At 32.6% G+C, this 18,770-nt stretch overlaps 8 protein-coding genes across 8 annotated transcripts; 3 read left to right on the forward strand and 5 right to left on the reverse strand.

Annotated features, from left to right (window-relative positions):
- Positions 1–587: 587 nt before the first annotated feature.
- Positions 588–2,171, forward strand: MIC60 (Mic60p; the record flags this gene model as incomplete). Its single annotated transcript, XM_041550481.1, has 1 exon — positions 588–2,171. One exon carries the CDS (start codon positions 588–590, stop codon positions 2,169–2,171), a length of 1,584 nt encoding a protein of 527 aa, XP_041406415.1.
- A 158-nt stretch (positions 2,172–2,329) lies between these two features.
- HEL1 (E3 ubiquitin-protein ligase HEL1) lies at positions 2,330–4,072 on the reverse strand (the record flags this gene model as incomplete). The annotated part of the gene is made up of 1 exon (XM_041550482.1): positions 2,330–4,072. One exon carries the CDS (start codon positions 4,070–4,072, stop codon positions 2,330–2,332), a length of 1,743 nt encoding a protein of 580 aa, XP_041406416.1.
- A 495-nt stretch (positions 4,073–4,567) lies between these two features.
- On the reverse strand, positions 4,568–6,880 carry KABA2_04S09350 (uncharacterized protein; the record flags this gene model as incomplete). The annotated part of the gene is made up of 1 exon (XM_041550483.1): positions 4,568–6,880. The coding sequence occupies one exon, from the start codon at positions 6,878–6,880 to the stop codon at positions 4,568–4,570; it is 2,313 nt and encodes a 770-aa protein (XP_041406417.1).
- Positions 6,881–7,454: 574 nt separating this feature from the next.
- On the reverse strand, positions 7,455–9,011 carry IRS4 (Irs4p; the record flags this gene model as incomplete). Its single annotated transcript, XM_041550484.1, has 1 exon — positions 7,455–9,011. One exon carries the CDS (start codon positions 9,009–9,011, stop codon positions 7,455–7,457), a length of 1,557 nt encoding a protein of 518 aa, XP_041406418.1.
- A 694-nt stretch (positions 9,012–9,705) lies between these two features.
- Positions 9,706–10,194, forward strand: VPS51 (Vps51p; the record flags this gene model as incomplete). Its single annotated transcript, XM_041550485.1, has 1 exon — positions 9,706–10,194. One exon carries the CDS (start codon positions 9,706–9,708, stop codon positions 10,192–10,194), a length of 489 nt encoding a protein of 162 aa, XP_041406419.1.
- A 797-nt stretch (positions 10,195–10,991) lies between these two features.
- Positions 10,992–13,586, forward strand: ALY1 (Aly1p; the record flags this gene model as incomplete). The annotated part of the gene is made up of 1 exon (XM_041550486.1): positions 10,992–13,586. The coding sequence occupies one exon, from the start codon at positions 10,992–10,994 to the stop codon at positions 13,584–13,586; it is 2,595 nt and encodes an 864-aa protein (XP_041406420.1).
- Positions 13,587–13,793: 207 nt separating this feature from the next.
- Positions 13,794–14,768, reverse strand: NTR2 (Ntr2p; the record flags this gene model as incomplete). The annotated part of the gene is made up of 1 exon (XM_041550487.1): positions 13,794–14,768. The coding sequence occupies one exon, from the start codon at positions 14,766–14,768 to the stop codon at positions 13,794–13,796; it is 975 nt and encodes a 324-aa protein (XP_041406421.1).
- Positions 14,769–15,214: 446 nt separating this feature from the next.
- Positions 15,215–18,481, reverse strand: SAP190 (Sap190p; the record flags this gene model as incomplete). The annotated part of the gene is made up of 1 exon (XM_041550488.1): positions 15,215–18,481. The coding sequence occupies one exon, from the start codon at positions 18,479–18,481 to the stop codon at positions 15,215–15,217; it is 3,267 nt and encodes a 1,088-aa protein (XP_041406422.1).
- Between the last annotated feature and the right edge of the window lie 289 nt (positions 18,482–18,770).

Genomic DNA, 18,770 nt, shown 5'->3' on the forward strand with positions numbered 1-18,770 from the left:
CGCTCTACTATTTACTTGCTTATATAGATACCATGCAACATCCCTCAATTACTAGGTTTATTATCTAGTTCTTTGCCTACTGTACGCTCGAAACTATAATCAATCACGATAAATGTTATTGTCAAAGATTCTTATGCAATCCACACCAATTACTACCATACATATATACACATATATATATACTTAGGCTGTTTGGAAGATTGCCGCCCACGGTAAACAGACAAAACTGGGACGATATATAAAAAAATATGTGCACGTGACTTTCAGCCAATCGCCTTGGAGAACCGGTATTCTGCCATATAAATTATTTTAATTCCGAGCGAACTTTCGCTGTTCTTCTGTACATTCAATTTTCTTAAGCTTTGTCCGTCCATTTGAATAATCAAAGAATTCTCAATTAACAACGAAATTGAAAGACGAGAGAGACAGAAACCCATCCCTTTGAAACTAAGAGAACGATTGACCTATTGAATAGTTCAAATTAAATCAAATTGAATTGAATTGAATATAATTACATTTATATATATACATATATATAAGCTAAAAAGGCATAAGAAACTGAACAACAAACGAACAATTGCTTCTCAATGTTAAGATCAACAATAATAAGGAACGCATTTTTGAAGAAAAGTTATGCTACTATTAATACTGGTACTACTACAGTTGTAAAATCTCACAAATTTCGTAATAGATTTTTGACTATTTCTCTATCGCTAGCTGCAATTTATGGTACAGGGATAATCTTATCCGAAAATGATAGTAGATATACATCTGTATTCAATGACAATATTCCTTTTGCTAATAGTGTCTTAGAATCATATGATGATATTAAGAATGGCAATATTAAATTATCTGATTTATCCTGGGAAAATATAAAGAATAAATATAGTTCTTATATTACAGGTGGAACTTTAGGGATTCCTTTATATAGACCAAAGAAGAATGATTTGAATGATGCTCAATTATTAAATTTATCAAAATTAGATCAAAGTAAGTTAAAGGATTTAAATCCAGAATTTAATGTAATCTTAAACCAAATTAGATACACTGTTGATGCTTTAAATGATCAACAAATTCCTTTAACTACGACTCAAACTGCGATAGTTACAAAGATCTTTGATCAATTATATGAAAGTGTTTTCAAATTCAATGAAGGTTTAAATCAAAATATTAAAGAAAGTATTGTTAATGGTTCAAAGGATAGAATCGACGAATTTGAGAAAAAATATTTACATGATACAGAGGACAAGAAAAAAGAATTAGATAGAAAATATGATGAAAAATTCGATTCATTTAAGACCGTCCTGGAAGAAAATGTAACTAGATTATTAGAGACTAGTTTAGAATCAAATTTAGAAACTTTACAAGCAAAACAAACAAATGAAATATCTTTATTATCAATAACACAAGTACAAGAATTTAATAAGATCATTGAAAAGAAAGTAGAACAAGAGAGAAATGGTAAATTGGCTAATCTAAATGCCCTTGATGAAAGGATTGGTAAATTATCAACAACTATGAATAAGTTTGGAGATATTCTCTCTAAAAACCAAGTCATTACTAGGTTATCTCTAATGATTAATGATATTAAAGGTAGATTAGATTCTAATAATTCATATAGCATTGAATTAGACAATGACCTCTCAAAGATGAAAAATATCTCGAAGGCATTACCAAAGGCTGGCTGTGGTTGTAAGTCTGGTAAATGTAAATGTAAAAAATGTACGGGATCATGTTCTACAAAGAGTACCATCGGTGGCCAAAAACTTTTAAATGTAACCATCGACGAACTTGATACGTTATCAAAGGATGGTCCCGTTCTATCCAATGAACAATTGTTCAATAGATGGAATCTTTTGGAGAGCGATTTTAAGACAGCATCTTTATTACCTCCAAATGCAGGTATTTTAGGTCACATTACAGCTAAATTCTTTTCTTTCTTTTTGTTTTCAAAAAAAGGTATTTCTACCTCCAGTGACGACTTAGATGCATTATTCGCAAGAGTTCAAACTAATCTGGAAACAGCAAAATTAGATGATGCTATTGAAGACGTCGTATCTTTAAATGGCTGGCCAAGAGTGTTGTGCGAACAATGGGTTAAAGATGCGAGAAGAAAATTGGAAATAGAATCTCTGATCGATGTACTTGACGCTGAATTAAAGGTTATGTAAATAATCAGAACAAAGTAAATACCATCGTATTTTTTTTGTTTATTCCTCATTTTATATATTATAAATATTCACCAGGTAGAAAAAAGATATATATATATTTAATTGATAACATTAGTAAAATAAAAGAAGAAAAAGCAGAAACTAAAAAAGGTATCTTGTTATTTAAATATTTGATCTGTTGGTTTACAAATGCCTTTACATAGTAAGTCTCTCCCACATTCCATGAGGGCATACATCCTGTTTTCGACATAGCCTGATTTATTATAAAATTCAAGTCTCTTTTTCATTATTTCTTCAGGCTCTTTAATTTGCAACAATTCAGATAGATCCTCAACGGCTTTTGAAAGAAGACTTTGATTATCAACAAATATTTTCGTCAAATTATGGGATGCATCTGAGTAAAATGCCACAGGAAACGACCATTTCAACGCTGTTCTTCCCTCATTCAAAATTTTAATACTATCTGTTAAAAACTGTCCTTCAATCCAGGAAACATCCATCTTTTCTTGTAATGCACGTACTTTCGATCCAATAGTTTGACCTAATTTCCAATCCAGTTTTGCAGAAATCTCATGTTCGTTGAATACCCTATAATAGAAGGTATATTTCTTCATCGTCTTAGATAGTTCATCGTTTTGGGTTTTTTTGGAGTTTTCATCATTTTTATACAAAGTACATTGGTAAAATGCTTTCCCATGAGGGGCCCAATCTCCTTCACAAATCCAACAAAATTCATACTTACAACTAGAACATTTCATATGGTTACATCCACCATCTTTTTCAATATTTACTTCACATTTTGGACATTCTTTCGTATGTGACATTACCCAATTCAGATTATCAGATTCCTTCTTTGCCTTCTTTACCCATGCATTTGTCACATTACAATCTGCTGGTGCATGTGTTTCAAAGCCACAATTGAAACAAAACCTGTGATCTGTATCACATTGAACAAAAGGTGAATAATGTAGCCTGGTATATTCTGCTAAAGATGATGTATCACTTAGATGAATGATACATTTACAATCTGCATAAGGGCACCATCTATAATTCTTATTATGTTTCTGCACAAAACTTTTGATTGAAGAAGTCATCAATTTTTTACTTGAATTATGTCCCATTATACTATCAATATCAATATTCTTTAGAGCTAACGTACAATCCATACATGTTATTACGTTGCCACTATGTAATTTGTCTTCGATGTAATGTCTATAACAGTCAATGCAATATTCATGTCCACATTCTAATGAGAAGGTTTGAGTATCTTTTTCTTCACAACAAATAACACAGTTAAAACCCTCTTTATAAGTAATACCTCTCTCTATCTTTGTCTCAGAAGTATTGATTTCATCTGTATCCTTCACTACATTAATATCTGTAGGCCTTACATCTGCTTGACTTACACCAATCTCTACCAATAATTCCTCCATCCTCTCAGTCCAGTTCTCAAGTAACCGTTCTTCATTCCAGTCATAATGTTGCATCAATAAAAGGATATCTTCACGTGGCATATTAAATATGGGCTGTAAATGATCTACTCTTGCTAACATATTCTCAAAAATGTCTTGAGTGGTTAATATTTCATAACTAAGGTTTGGAACAGCACCTTCACTTAATTCCTTTTTACTACTACGTTTAACTGGTTTCGTAAGCATAGAGTCATATGTTTGATTATAATCGTCATCGTATTCGAAATCGTCGTCACTATACATAAAATCTTCTATTTCAAACTCTGAATCTTGATTAATTAAACTATCCCTATGATTAGGGATATCATCTGTTAGAGTAAATGTGGATGTATTAGGAGAGTCATTTGTTTCGCTATGTTCTTTTTCATAGTTTGGATTATCTATAAAATTTCTTGAAATAGTGGTTGCTGGTAGTTTCATTTGGGTCATCGTTTATGTCTCTACAGGAACAGAACAAATACTAGATGGTGGTGTATTAGATATCGTAAATGAATCTCTAAAATATGTTGTCAACACTTTAATGTTGTTAATTAGCGAGAATATAGTATAATTTGATATATTCACACTATTTTCAAGTTCAGATACAGAGCTGTCTATATGGATATATTTTGCCAAGGCACTCGGACTATTAGGTAACACTCATTATTTCGCTTAGTCTAGAGGTATTGAAATGCTTTAACAAAAACAAAGTATCTGTAAATGAAGTTATGTATTTGGGACGACAACAAGAAATACAATATATTAATTAATTTTATGTGGGTGTTAGTATGTATTAAAAAACAAAAATGTTATATAATATACTATAATAAATCATGTTATAATTTTAGAGACAACAAATTTCATTGTGCGATCACTGGTAAACCTCATATGCGAAATGGTTTATGAGGATAAAAATTCACTTTAAAATATAGAGTTCTCCATCCATCACATAGAATGATCAACTCTGTCAAGAGCAGCCTTAATCTTCATTCCGATACGAGAACTTAGTTCATAGTCATCAGCATAGCCAGTGGCTCTTTCCAACCACTGTTTACTTTCCGGAAGGCCCTTCATACCATTCAACTTCCAACAGAATAATGCACGTTCATATAATGCCGCTGGGTAAGCCCATGGGTCTTCTATCTTTTTAATATAAGTACAAACGCCATTATCGTCAATGGTTATGATTTTACTCAAAACCTCTGAATCCATCAATTTACAACCTTCTTCGATATCACCCAATCTCCTGAACGTTAGAGATAACAACAAATTTCTTAGTAATTCTTGATCTGGATCCATTGCTTCAATGGCTGGGTTCTTATAATCGGTCAGCATCTTCTTGGTGATTTCGAGGTCTTCTGGTATCATTCTATTATAACCATTATAGAAATATGCAAGTTCATGTACAGGGGATGTTGCAATACAGTCTAATGGATCATCAAGGTTCAATTCTTTTCGTTTGGCCTTGAATTGCTCTACCTTTCTCAGCATAAATCTGTCCAATGGAAGATTTTTGGTTTTGAAAGTCTTCTTCCCTAAATGATCTGGGGCGCTGAAAATATACTTTGAAGCCTTTTGTTTATACTCTTCAGCTTTAGATGAATCCTTCAATCCTAATTTACACATTCTGTATGATTCAAGGTAGCAGCAACCTGCATAATAAGTGTATAGGGCATGCGACCAGTCACTAAATTCTAATAAACTTAGTAGGTCGTCGGCAGCTCTATCATATTCGTGTAAGTGTACTAATGTATTAGCACGATCAAAGACCATCATGACTTTAACTTGTCTCATATGAATTTTGTCAACATCAATGGAATCCATTAATTGGATAGCTTCACGTAATTTACCTCTTGATGATAACATTCTAGCTTCATTCAGCAACCAAAGAGCACTATTTGGGAACAAGGCTCTAGATTGCAATAAGGCATTAACTAGAATCTTCCCTGGGTGTAACAAAGTTGGAGCATCCATTTCGATATCATCCAATTCACTACCTATTGTGAGTGCGGACATAGTCTTATTCAATGAATTGGAACTTTCTCCAGTGGTATGCCTACGTAATGAACTGGTTGTAGAGTCAGAACGCTTTTTCGTGGTAGTTGCTGCAGGGATATCGAAATCATCATCCGTAAATTGGAAAGGACCATCATAATAGAACATCAATGCTAGTAAACCAATACAACCATGAACATTTCTTTCCTTAGTGGCTCTCCAGATTAATCTTAAACCATCTTCACGAGAACCACGGAAGCCAATGGCAGAAAGAACAGCACCAATCGCTGGTGGTAATAATGATATGACAACTTGAAGGATACCAAAACATAGATTGACACCAGAATGTACGAATTCATCTATAGTAGCTTGACTAGCATCTAAATCGTCGGATAAAAACACATGTTCTGTCTTAATACTGTCGTCATCTTCCTTTGGTAAACTGTCCAATGTAGCCATACCTAATTCGTTTCTTAATCGATTAATAGCAGGTGGATTATCTATATGAGCACCTGAAAGTCTATTAACTCTCATTTTATGGATTTTTTCGGCGTATTCCAGTAATTCTTTATCTTTTTGTTCTTCTGGAGTCAATTCGTATGGAATATCAACAGATGCGAACATTTTAGAATCACTTGAGATAAAACTTGCGGAGGATGATTCAGCTGTTTCTGTAGTTGTGTTGGGATCTTCCATTTTCATCTTTCTAAATTTATTCTTTAGACCTTTCTTCTTCTTATTAGCGGTCTTAATTTGTTGTAAAATATCTTGTAAAGTATGGTACGCTTTCCTCAATTTTAGAACAGCTTTTGCAGCTTCCATCATACTCTCACTAAATAACATCAATAGAGCGTGAAGTAAACATGATTCCGTATATGTCACAGCGTATACTGTACCAGGTGGATATAATGAACTACTCTTGATTTGATCTCTCTCAGCTCTTTGTTTACTTTTCAAAGATAACTGTTCTGCTCGAGCCAGAGTAGCTGAAGCTATCTTCATCTCCTCAGGCTCGAAACTTAAAGTAGCCTCCAGAAATTCAATTACACCACGAGCCAAAACATTGATAGTTTGTTCAGGACCGTCTACTTTATCACTTTCATCCAAAAGAGCAAGTCCTTGTTCTGCTTTATCATCCAGGACATAATCCATAGCACGTAGTGCTAATTCAAAGTCCTGAGCCTGTTTTAAAATGATTTTAGTTTTCTCCTCTTGAGATAACGTCTCCTGGGTGCCTCTAAAGGCATTCAACACTCTAAACATTTTTGCGTTAGAGTATTGGTCTTTTTGTTATATATGCAAAAATAAAATAGAAAAAGGATTAATGAGCTAGATGCTATGAAGCTTTCTGTGCTATATGTTGAAAGATGACAACTATGTTGAAAGAAATGTCTTTTCTTTTCAAGTAGTATAGCCTGGTGATCAATATTTCTTGATTCTCTCTTACAGTTGTGCCGTGACGGTTTCAACTATCTTTAAAAATTTCCCCTATTGCCTAGTAGTATATATGACTGGGGCGGAGGTGAAGGAATTCATTCAAACTATAAATATTATATTTTGCTCTAACGCTATCTTTGTCTCGGCAGGTAAATATAGAACATATCGCGCGACAATCAAACTTAGCAAAACAATGTCACAATTTTACAATTTCATCATTGCACAATGTAAAATCTGTAAATATATAACTACAAATGAACTAACTTTTACCATTGAACCTGTTGGGAATTATAACATTGAACATTAGTTGCTTTGAACCATGCCTATTTATGCAAAAAAATATCTATATAGAATAATATATTATAAGTGTAATGCTATTAATTTTGCTATTATGCTATGCTTAAGGCGTCGATCTAGTTTTTTTGATCATTTTGACATCTTTCTTGAATATTTTCTTCTTGGTTTTAAGGTTAATTTTGTCATTCATTGCAACGTTCACTGCAAATCTATCAACACTATTCCAAACCTCTTGTGGTACAGTGGGTGGTAATTTTCGACCATATAGACATTGATCCACTAACCACATTCCCACAATAAATGATCTTCTATCTAAAGTTCCATCCTTTCGACAATCAACTAAATCAAATATATTGGCCAGCAATGCATTCGATAAGTTTGATCGTTTCCAAATTTTTTGAACAACTAAAGCTAAGATGAGCCCGTCCTGGGGCAATAAAATATCAGCATTATCTGTTGGAGGCCACCAATGTAATGTTGTTAAATATCTAAATCTATTAGACATCCACATTGCTTCATACCTTCTACGTTCATCGAAATTAATAAAATTGACATCTCTATGAGCCTTCCATGGTTTATCCTCATTGAAACATTTTTTCTTATTTTTTTTAGTTTTATCTGAGTTACCATATTTTGAGGTAGGTGATAAATTTAGTGTCTTTTTAAATTTTTTTGTTGATGTCTTATATGTTCTTTTCATAACTTTTCTATATTTATGATGTTCTTGCGAGTTATCGTCATGATATTTAAAATATTCAGGGGAATTCCTTGACAATTTATCGGAGGAATTATTTTTTTTCTTAAAATGAGTTAATATATCATTTTCTTTATAATCATCATCAAGGATATCATTTTCATCTTCACTGCTATCATATTGTACTTCATATATATCATCTTTAGTGGTTTCAGATGAATTATTATCATTACGTAACGTTTTCTTCAATTTATTTGATTTTTTAGTTGGTAGTAATTTATTATCACGATAATCCACTGAATTATGCTTAATATGTATTTTCTTATGGAATTTATCCTTAACATGTTGTAATTTTGAAGAATAATGATATTTTGCTCCCGGAACATCCAATAAATTCATCATTTGTAGAGAATGATCTAATTCATTTAATGAGACATTTGATATACCATCATTTGAATAAGAATATAATTTGTCAGGAGGCGAATGCATTGACTCATTCACAATATATGCAGCTGCTTTGGCTGCTGCCACAGGTGAATGTGGTGTTATTATCCGATGTGCTGAATGAGCTTTCTTTATTGCATCATTACTAGTATTATTAATAATACTGCCTCTAGATGATGACACCGATACCAACGATACAGAGGACGAATTCGAAGTAGATTTATAATTTGTCAGTGGAATGGGAGGATCCATCATTAAGGAATGAGTACTGTCGTTATCGTTATCATCGGTATCTATTGAATTGGTTGTTGCCACGGCCGTCATGGCAGCCAATTTGGCGTCTCTGTCATGTATCTTACTTAACAGAGGTTCGTCTGTAACTGTAATTCTTATTGAAGTAGAAGACGCATAATATAGAGACGATAGATCGTTACTGTGTTTTTTAAAGATGGCTTGAGCTGCTCTTAAGGAATCTGTACTGGGTACATTATCCAATGCGTACAATTTACCTCGCTTCAACATAATTTCATTGAATGGAGATTTACTATTCAAAAGAAGTTATTGTTCCAATTAAGTATCGTTTGAAATAAAAACAAAGTTCTAATCAAGTAAATTAATTGTGCTACATATATAGAAGAGTTATTCAACCGATTAAATTTGTAGTTGTCGTCATCACTCGTTGTTATGAACAGGTAAACACTACGTTCTGTCAATACTAACAAAGCAAGCAAAAAAGAAAAGGAGTAAGATACGAATAACAGATCTGTACATCGACTTCACTGTATGAAGAAGTCACATCCACCGCATTGAATACGTATTCAAGAGCTGATGACATGATCAATCACCTTTTTCAGTTTTACCCAAAAATAACTTTATGCGAATTACATAACAACAACAACAACAACAACAATATTAAACGACGATGACACAAAAGAGAGAGAAAACAACGCTAAAAAATGGTATATTATTCGTTGTAGGGGAGATTGTGTGAAGTGGAACAAGAGGCTTTGACGTGGATATCACGTGGACAGAAATGTTATTTTTTTTCGTTGTTCGTTGTTGAGACAGTAAAGGGACCCCCAGCCACTAGTACTACAAAACATTCAAGAACGAACGATAAGTAGCAATATTGCAAAACATCACAACGCATTCAATATAAAAGAAGAAAGACCAATAATTACAGAATAAACACATACACAAATATATATACACGAATATGGCAGAACAAATTAGCCATAAACGGTCATTGGGCGTTAAGAGACTAGATGAAGATAAGAAACGTCTTTTAAAAGAATATTATAAGTTATCGGATGAAACTGATACAACAATAGACAATTTGAATGAGAACAATGACGAGACCACCATACGTTCATCTTCAAATGAAGAGGATGTTGTTGTAGCTGCCTCTGATACCGAAACTTTCGAAAATAATGAAGCATCGACAGAATCGACAGAAGCTGACCCAGATAGACACATCAATGAAATGACATTACAACAAATTCTCCAAATACATAATCGATTAGTTGGCCAAGAGATTGAAATGAGTAACTCTATTAAAAACACGATCTATGACAATTACTATGACCTAGTGAAAGTGAACACTTTATTGCAAGATATAGTCCAACGTGATCACGCAACAATTACCGGGAACGATAACCGAATGGCAACCCTGTTAGGGCAACTGCGAACCCTATCTGAACCCTAGTCAAGCCCCCAACACCCCACCCCCACACACGAAAAAAGCAAGCCGGCATTAATTTCATTATAGCCGTCTCCACGGAATTGCCGTCCGTTTGTTTGTTTCTTCGTTTTTGCAAATGCGCCACACTCAGAATCGAGAGGAGAAACTGCAGAACTCTTATTGCGAGGGGAAACCGAAGGCAATTTGGAAGGTCTGTACGGCTATCCCTCTGCGGATTGTCGGATTTGCGGGGGCCAATGAGGGATCATGTTGCACGACCTCGAAAGAAGGGGTTGTCGAGTCCCAAATGAACGAAGGAACAGCATTGAAGGAGTGAATGGTCGTGCCAAGCGGTGCTTGATTCAGTAATTTGATTGCTATCCATCGCATCAACTAGTAAACATTCCTTTATTGATCAATTTTTTACATATTTTCCGTTAAGGGATATTCTGTTTGTCATTTTGTTCGTTGCTATCTTCCATCTGTCTAACAATGATGAGCAAACTTCTGATGTAACTTTCTTCTATTCCAAGAGTTGACTGATTGCGATGGTGAGGGTTCTAATCATTGGAAACTTCTGTGTTGAGGGGTAAACAACTTATCTTGACTTAACGACATCAACATTTCTACAAGAACTGTTATTAGAAGTTAAGTATAACTAACTGCATTTGCTTCTTTATTTTATGTATATATAAACAAATAGAAAAAAATACAGTTGATTTATTCTTCTATTAGATTACGTAATTAATATATCAAAATAACCATACTCAGCTACTCATACACAAATACATACACACTTACACATACATATATATACAATAATGGCAAATATAAATTCGCCGATTGTTCCGATAGAGAAAGATATAAATCATATACTATTGAATGAAAAACCGGTTGTCACTACATCATCCTTAGAGGCATATATTCAATTAGTGGAACCCGTAATCTTTTTACGAGGGTTTGAAGTGAATAATAATAATAATAATCAGAGAAATGATGAGGACGATGATAATACTACACCACCTTGTATAATGCGGGGTACGGTCATTCTACGATTATTAAAACCAACTAAATTGAAAAAAATTGCATTATCGTTCAATGGAGATTCAAGAACCGATTGGCCAGAAGGTATGGCGAATTTAGCATTGAAAGATACAGGCAAGGTGGTATTGCAAGATGAATTTTGTGAAAATAAAAAATTAATCGAAAATAATTGGCCATTTTTTAACTATAAAAACGTTAATTTATTATTAAAGAATGAACAATCAAAGACAATTAAACAAACAAGATTAGATAAAATTTTGAGATTTTCAGGTGCGTCAATATATAGACCTTTAAATGATTGTAAAACAAATAATGATATTACTACTGATGTTGGATCATCAATTATAAATCAGGATAATTTATCAGATATATCTCCCTCAACAAGTATTAAGAATGATAAATTTTTAGATATTGATAAAACCAATAAATTAAACAAGACAAAATCTTTAAATGGACCTTATGAAACAAACAAATCTAAAGAAACACCTTCTTCTCAGCGTAGAGGTTCTTTTTTTGCAGATTTATTGATATCTCCATTTTCCCATGCAAATACAACGGCTAATAATAATAATAATAATACTTCAACACACCTTGATAATGACAATGGTGCCATTGAAGATGACGAAACAGATGATTTCAATTCAACTGGTGATATGTCATCATTATTTGAAAAGGATACATTTGTATTCCCAACAGGCGAATATGTTTTCCCATTTGAACAATTGATTCCACATACTTTGCCTGAATCGATTAAAGTCGAATATGGTCAAGTGAAATACCAACTAAAGTTAGAGATTAAACGTTTCAGTATGTTTAAATCTTCCTTTTTATTATCAAAACCTATTCAACTTATCAGATCACCATCTGACACCTCTATTGAAGAAAGTGAACCAATCATAATAAGTAAAGCATGGAAAGATAGATTAAAATACGATATACTGATTAATTCTAAAGATGTTATATTAGATGCTTTCTTACCTATATCCATACACTTGGCTCCGACAGATAAAATTTGCATGTATAGAACCAGGATATATATTACAGAATCTATAGAATATTATGGGAACAAAAAATCTATTCATAGAGTTGAAAAGACGAAAAAACATCTGCTGGCAGAACATAACGGTCCATTTAATGATCCTGATAATAAAAATTTGGATAGAGAAAACTTTAGAAATTATGGTAATTTATTAGAAGAAGAGACTACTGGTGATCTGATCGATAAAATATTTGAATATCAAGTATTTGTTCCTAAAAATTTTAATGGATATAAGCAATTACATCCAGATACTACAAATGAAGATATCATTGTAAACCATTGGTTGAAAATCGCCTTTAGAGTATCATTCGTTGTCGATGGGAAAACTAAATTTTTCGAAGTATCTATAGATTCTCCAATTCGTGTCCTTCATAGACTATGTTCTCATGCAAATACATTATTGCCAAACTACTACTCAAATATCAGGATGCCTAATGATGAAGATGATGATGCAATGAATAGTTCTACGGTTAATAATTTATATCATAACTCTAACATATTTTTCCCAAAGGAACTTTGTACATCACCTATTTTAGACAATGATCTGGATGTGTTTGATCTCACTATTCCTTCGATTTTACAAAACGATAGACTTCATCCAAGAGGTGGTTCAAATAAACAGAAAAATAATAATGAAAATTCTACTGGTAAAAGGCTATCGTTTTCGTTGGCTTCATTGGGATCATCAAAGTCAGCGAAGAATGTCTCTAATATCGATGATGATAATGGTAGAAGACATAGCATAGCCCTTATTAACTCCCCTAGAATGGAATCCAATATATATGAACCTCAGGCCTTGGCGAAGGAATTGGCATATCCCCAAGCTATACCTGCTTTTAAGTCTACAGTGACTATTCCAATACCAAGATTAGAACCTCCACCACCACCTTATGTGAAAACCCGTCATCATTCTGTTCCACAAGTATTTTCAAAGATGTCTCAATTGACAGAATCACAGGAGACACTTATTGGTAATAACCTTGACATGCACATTAATACTGGTATACATTTCAAGAATCCAAATCCTTTCAAGAAACCAAACAGTACTAAATTTGTGGCGACAGATTCATCTTATTCGACAGCTCCTGATCAACCAATTGTTCCAAATTTTACATTTTCTTTTTCTGAAAATAACGACAAGACTCATAGAAGAAATAGTATTGCCCATGAACCAAGATACAATACCAATGCAAGAAATAACAATCTTCTAGAATCACCTTCAAATTTCCCACCAAACTATGAGATGTCAGAGGCTAGTGATCAAGATGACCAAAATGATCTGACTATGTTTAATCTAGATGAAAATGCGTGGTATCCACACCCTTTAAAATGATAACTTATATTATATCAATATTCTTAAAAGTAAAAAGCACTTCTGCACAATAGTCATTAATGAACCTTTGGATATTTTATCTCGCAATGCCACATATCCAAATACAATAAATAATAGACAAATTATATATTATATATATTTGGAATAATTAATAGAAGAATAGAATAAGCTCATTGACATCAAATATATATATAGTTCAGTGAGAGATTACTGTATAATTTCATTGATAAGAGATTTACCTTTTTGAATTAATGCTGTCCGTTCTTTTTGGAGTGAATGACATTGTAGCTGCTTAGTCTTTAACTTGATGCGAGATTTAGATAATTCCATTTCAATAAACGAATCTCCCTCGAAGTCAGCTGTATCTTTCCATAGTACTGGTCGCCGTACCTTTTTGTTATATTTAAATGAGTCGTTTCCTAAAGAGCCTTGTTGCATGATATTCTTTTCCCAAATATCGCTTATAGAATCATTATCATTTTCATTAATTGCTTGTTCAATTAAATCTTTCCTTTTCTGCTTCTCTAGAAGTATTTCATTTTTGGTCAGTGCTAATTTACCATCATCAACTATATTATCTGTATAGTCTTCAGTGTTTTTGGTATCCTTATATTCATTGGCCTTTGCGGTACCTCCATTATCTTTATATGTGTCTAATAAGTCTAATCTTTCTTCGGAAGATAACAATTTAGCATAATCTCTCTCCGTCGGGGTTCCTTTCTCAATATCTTGCGATTGCAGCAACTTCCTCCGAATATTTTCTTTTTTACTCTTTATCTCTTCGATTTTAGATGTTGATAATATATTACTACTTGTAATGTCACCAGTATCTTTTTGTTCTATATCATTCAATTCTGTCTCATCCTCTAAATTCAGTACTGTACCATTCACGTTTTTGGATTTGTATATAGAATCATATGAATCTCTATTATCGGTAGTGGCTAGGTTAACATTAGAAACTATTAACTTATTAGTATCTTGTGTGTTTGTAGTAGTAGGGAAGGGAGAATACTTCCTTGCTCCCTTTTTCATTTTTAAACTTGGTAAGTCATCAAAATCATCAAGGGATTCGTCCTCACTGAAATTTAATGAAGGTTTGATTTTGTTCACACCTAACTTAACATTGGACTCGTCACTAGACGATATCGGTAATTTAATCTTATTTCTCTTTCTGAAATTCATTATAATCAGCTCATGGTTTGGATAATTGAATTTATTCTAGTATTCACAATGTAATACTAAAAGTTTTCCAGGTAAATTCTTTTACTTTTTAAGATGATTCAAATTTATAGATATTGAAGGATAGGACGTCTCTATTCCTATTTTTCTACTTTAATAGGGTATATATATATATATATTTTTTTTAATTATCGGGGTCCACCCGTATAGATACATATTTCTTTTTTGATTTTGAAACGAATTTACAAAATCGAAATAAAGCAAATGTTAATGTCTTATTAGGTTTTATTTGTTTATATATTACAAAAATCATTAAAATTATTATATGACGATAGAGAATTTGTTTACTTATTACAATATATTATTCTCCAGAAATGAGTGTCTATCTGTTAAACTGAAATCAGTTCGATGTGGTAGTGTAGGAGGACTAAAAGTGATGTAAGTAAAAATCAGTCCTCTCTGCTTGGAGTACGGTATAATGAGACTTCATTGTCCATGCCTATTTCTTCTGAATCCAGTACATCTTCATCAGAACTATATTCTTCCGGACTTTCTATATCGGATCCAGACTCTGAGTTGCGAGACTGCATTTCATCTTCATTTAATGTAATATTGGACGAAAGTGTATTTAAATTGTTGAATAGAGGGTTATTAGGTTTGACGTAAGATTGTCCGTCATCGTTTGGATCCATATAATCGTCGTCGTCATCTTCCCCATTTGGTGGTGAATAATCGATAAAATCATTCTGTAAAGTGTTGCTAAATTGCTCGTGAGCTTTATCATTATCACTCAATCTAAATTGGTTAGTATATACATATTTCAATGCATCTTCATAGTTAGAATTCGTACCTGAATCATTGTCCGAGTCCGAGTCCGAGTGGAACGAATCCAAATTTAAAGTTGTCTTATGCCCAGATGGGTCAATATATTCATATATTGTACCGCTTGCTCTAGAATCTTCGTCTTCTTGTGTATCATGTCTTATTGTATCTTCTTCGAGATCATGACTGTATTTATAAAATGATTCTGTGTTAGGCTCTTCGTTTGTTTCGATATAATCTTCATTTTCTTTATGCACAAGGTTGTCATTTTGGTCAAAAGAATCGTGAGTTGACTCTATTTGATCATGTAACTCGTCAAGGGGATCTATATCTATATTTTGTTCAGTTAATTTGTCCAACAATGCATTATTTTCTTCCATTTGTAAGTCTGGATCGTTGGCGTCTATCAAATGATCTTCATAATCTTCTGCATCAACATCTTCTAGAACGAAATCGCCAAGTACTGTATTGTATTTTTCCCTAACGTCTCTTAATGTTGTATCCATGAATGTAACCCAGGCTTCGTCACTAAGTGCTGTCTCAACTCCGTTATCGTTAAATGTTAGTTTCAATTCTTCGACGTACTCTACAAACTTAGCAACCTCTTCGGCTATCAATGTTAAATGACCCATGTAACCTAGTCGAATCCCAGTTCTTGTTTCATTTTCTTTACATATTTCATCCCCTTTGATTATTTTGTCTGTTATTTTAATATTAACCAATAACCCTGACAATAAAAATTTATTATACCCTGATTTCAAAGGACCATTAAATATTTGTTGAACAATATCAAATACAACGTTATGCAAAAAATTATTCCATTCAAATTGGAAAAACATATCCATAATATTGGTAATTATGCCTGTATCATGCAATGCAAATTTCAATTGATCACCAGAGAGGTTTTTTTCACGAAGAGCTTTTTCAGCGCTCTTAGAATTATCAATTTCATCATCTGGGTATACTTCATTATCGTTTTCATCTGTGGCTATCAATTCTTCGTTATTTACAGGTTCATTAAGTGATTCATCATCAATGTCATTTTCATTTGTAGTACGATCAGTTTCTGAGCCATTTAATTTCAATGCTTCTAATTTGTCAGAAATATATTCATTTTCTAGGGAATCGCTCATCTTTTCAATAGTGTCTTCATAAGCTGTTTCTTCCTCCTTCAGATATTCTTGTCTAATATAATCTCTTTCAGAGGTAATTTTTTCGCCGTCAGGTTCATTCAATAATGCCATATTTGAACAATGCAACAATTCAGCAACTAGTTCACATATCTTAAATCTTTCAAATCCCAGAGGCTCTATTTCGCCTATTGGAGTTTCTAACATCGGTAAGCCTCCATGCATTAATAATTTAGCAAAATCACCCATATGATTTGCAAAAGTTTTGACCAATGCAATCAAATGCACGGGATCTCTGTCGTTTGGTGGATGTGTCTTTATTGTAGTATACATCACTTGAATAAAGTCATAATCGGAATTATTTTTTCTAATCATTTCAATGATGATACCAACACCGTTACTTAAAGATGTACTACCTTTTAACATGATGTTAATCAATTTCTCAATTATTTCGGTAGAGACTAACTGTCTGGTCAATTCATTTGGGCCAATACCCAAAGCGATTTCATTATTTGAATTAGCACTTAGGGTGACAAATGCTTTTAAAAAATCTCCAGCTGCACTTTGTACAGATGTGTTGTATTTATCTAGATCCAATCTTTCAATCAAACTTGGAATCAAATCTTGTTCTTTTAAACAATTAATAATTCCTGTTGGAGAATCTTGTTTGTCTGTTGAGATGACTTTCAATAAAAAATCCATTAATGAGGGATTTTCAATGTGATTAAGAAATCTTTCTGCGCAGGATTTCTGAGACAATATAAAAGTTAACATACCATTAACATCCATATCTAATAATCTTTCATTGATTTTCATGAAATATGTGGATGCCGCTACTGATAAAGGTGGCTTATGATCCATAATTGACCACAATTGTTCCAAAAGATCTGTATTTTCCATGATTGTGGATGCGATAGGCCAAATATCTGCCGATAGGATCTCAGCAGCCATTCTAGCTCTTCTTGATTCTAATTGTTCTTCGCTCTCCGGTGGAACTGTGACACTAGTCTCTTCTGAAATCATTGAACTTGCATCACTTTCATCTTTTAAATTTGTATCTATTTCTTCATAACCTTCTGATATTTTATTTTTTATAATTGTTTCACCAGATTCATTGTCCTTAGTAGGTTCCACGATAATTACATCGCTATTCAAATCACCTATATTATTTTGATTTTCTGAATCAGATAAAAGATCATTATTCGCTACCTTTGTTTCCTCGAAATCATCTGTTAGAATCTTTTCATTAGTAACAAAATCAATTAATCGTTGTAATACTTCAGGATATTTTAAATATATTAACAATTTAAAATTGGAACACATCAATTCCGTATATAATTCTTCATCGTCTAATAAATCATCCAAAACATTTAAATCGGGTCTATAATCCCTATAATCTTCTTCATTACTGGGTAATTTATCAAGTGTATTAGTAGTGTCCTTGTTGTTGGTATCAGTATCCTCCTCATCATCATCATCATCTTTGTCGTTATTATTATTCGTATTGTTATTATCATCATCGTTGTTGTTTATTGAAACATCTGGTTCATCAATAGGACTACCAGATTCAGTTGAACTATTAGTTATAGTAGTAGTAGTAATATTAACTATTGAATCGATAATTTCATCATTATCTTTATCGATTGAATTATTTATAGTATCTGTATTATTATTATTAATCTTAATAAATGCTCTATTTAACAATTTAGTTACAGAGGATTCAATAGAATAATCTTGACCAAATTTCCAAAAAGAACCAGACATTAAGAATAATAAATGGACAAAAAACAATAAAAGTTATTAATTTAATATGAAAGGTATAGGTTTGTTGATGCTAATATAAGTATCTTCAATTAATATTATGATATGAAGATCCAATGCAGGTAAATGAGAGAGAGAATATAATATTACAATGGTCAAAAAAGAAATTGAAAAGTAAAAAATAAAATATGACGAATTGGATGAGAATATTAATTTAGTATTGGTAGATCAAAAAAAAAAAAGAATAATCTTTAAAGTTAAGGATAGTTATACAAAATTGGTATAATTTATT

The sequence above is a fragment of the Maudiozyma barnettii genome (genome assembly GCF_903064755.1).
Source record: "Maudiozyma barnettii strain CLIB 1767 genome assembly, contig: KABA2_04, whole genome shotgun sequence".
In the NCBI taxonomy this organism is placed as follows: domain Eukaryota; kingdom Fungi; phylum Ascomycota; class Saccharomycetes; order Saccharomycetales; family Saccharomycetaceae; genus Maudiozyma; species Maudiozyma barnettii.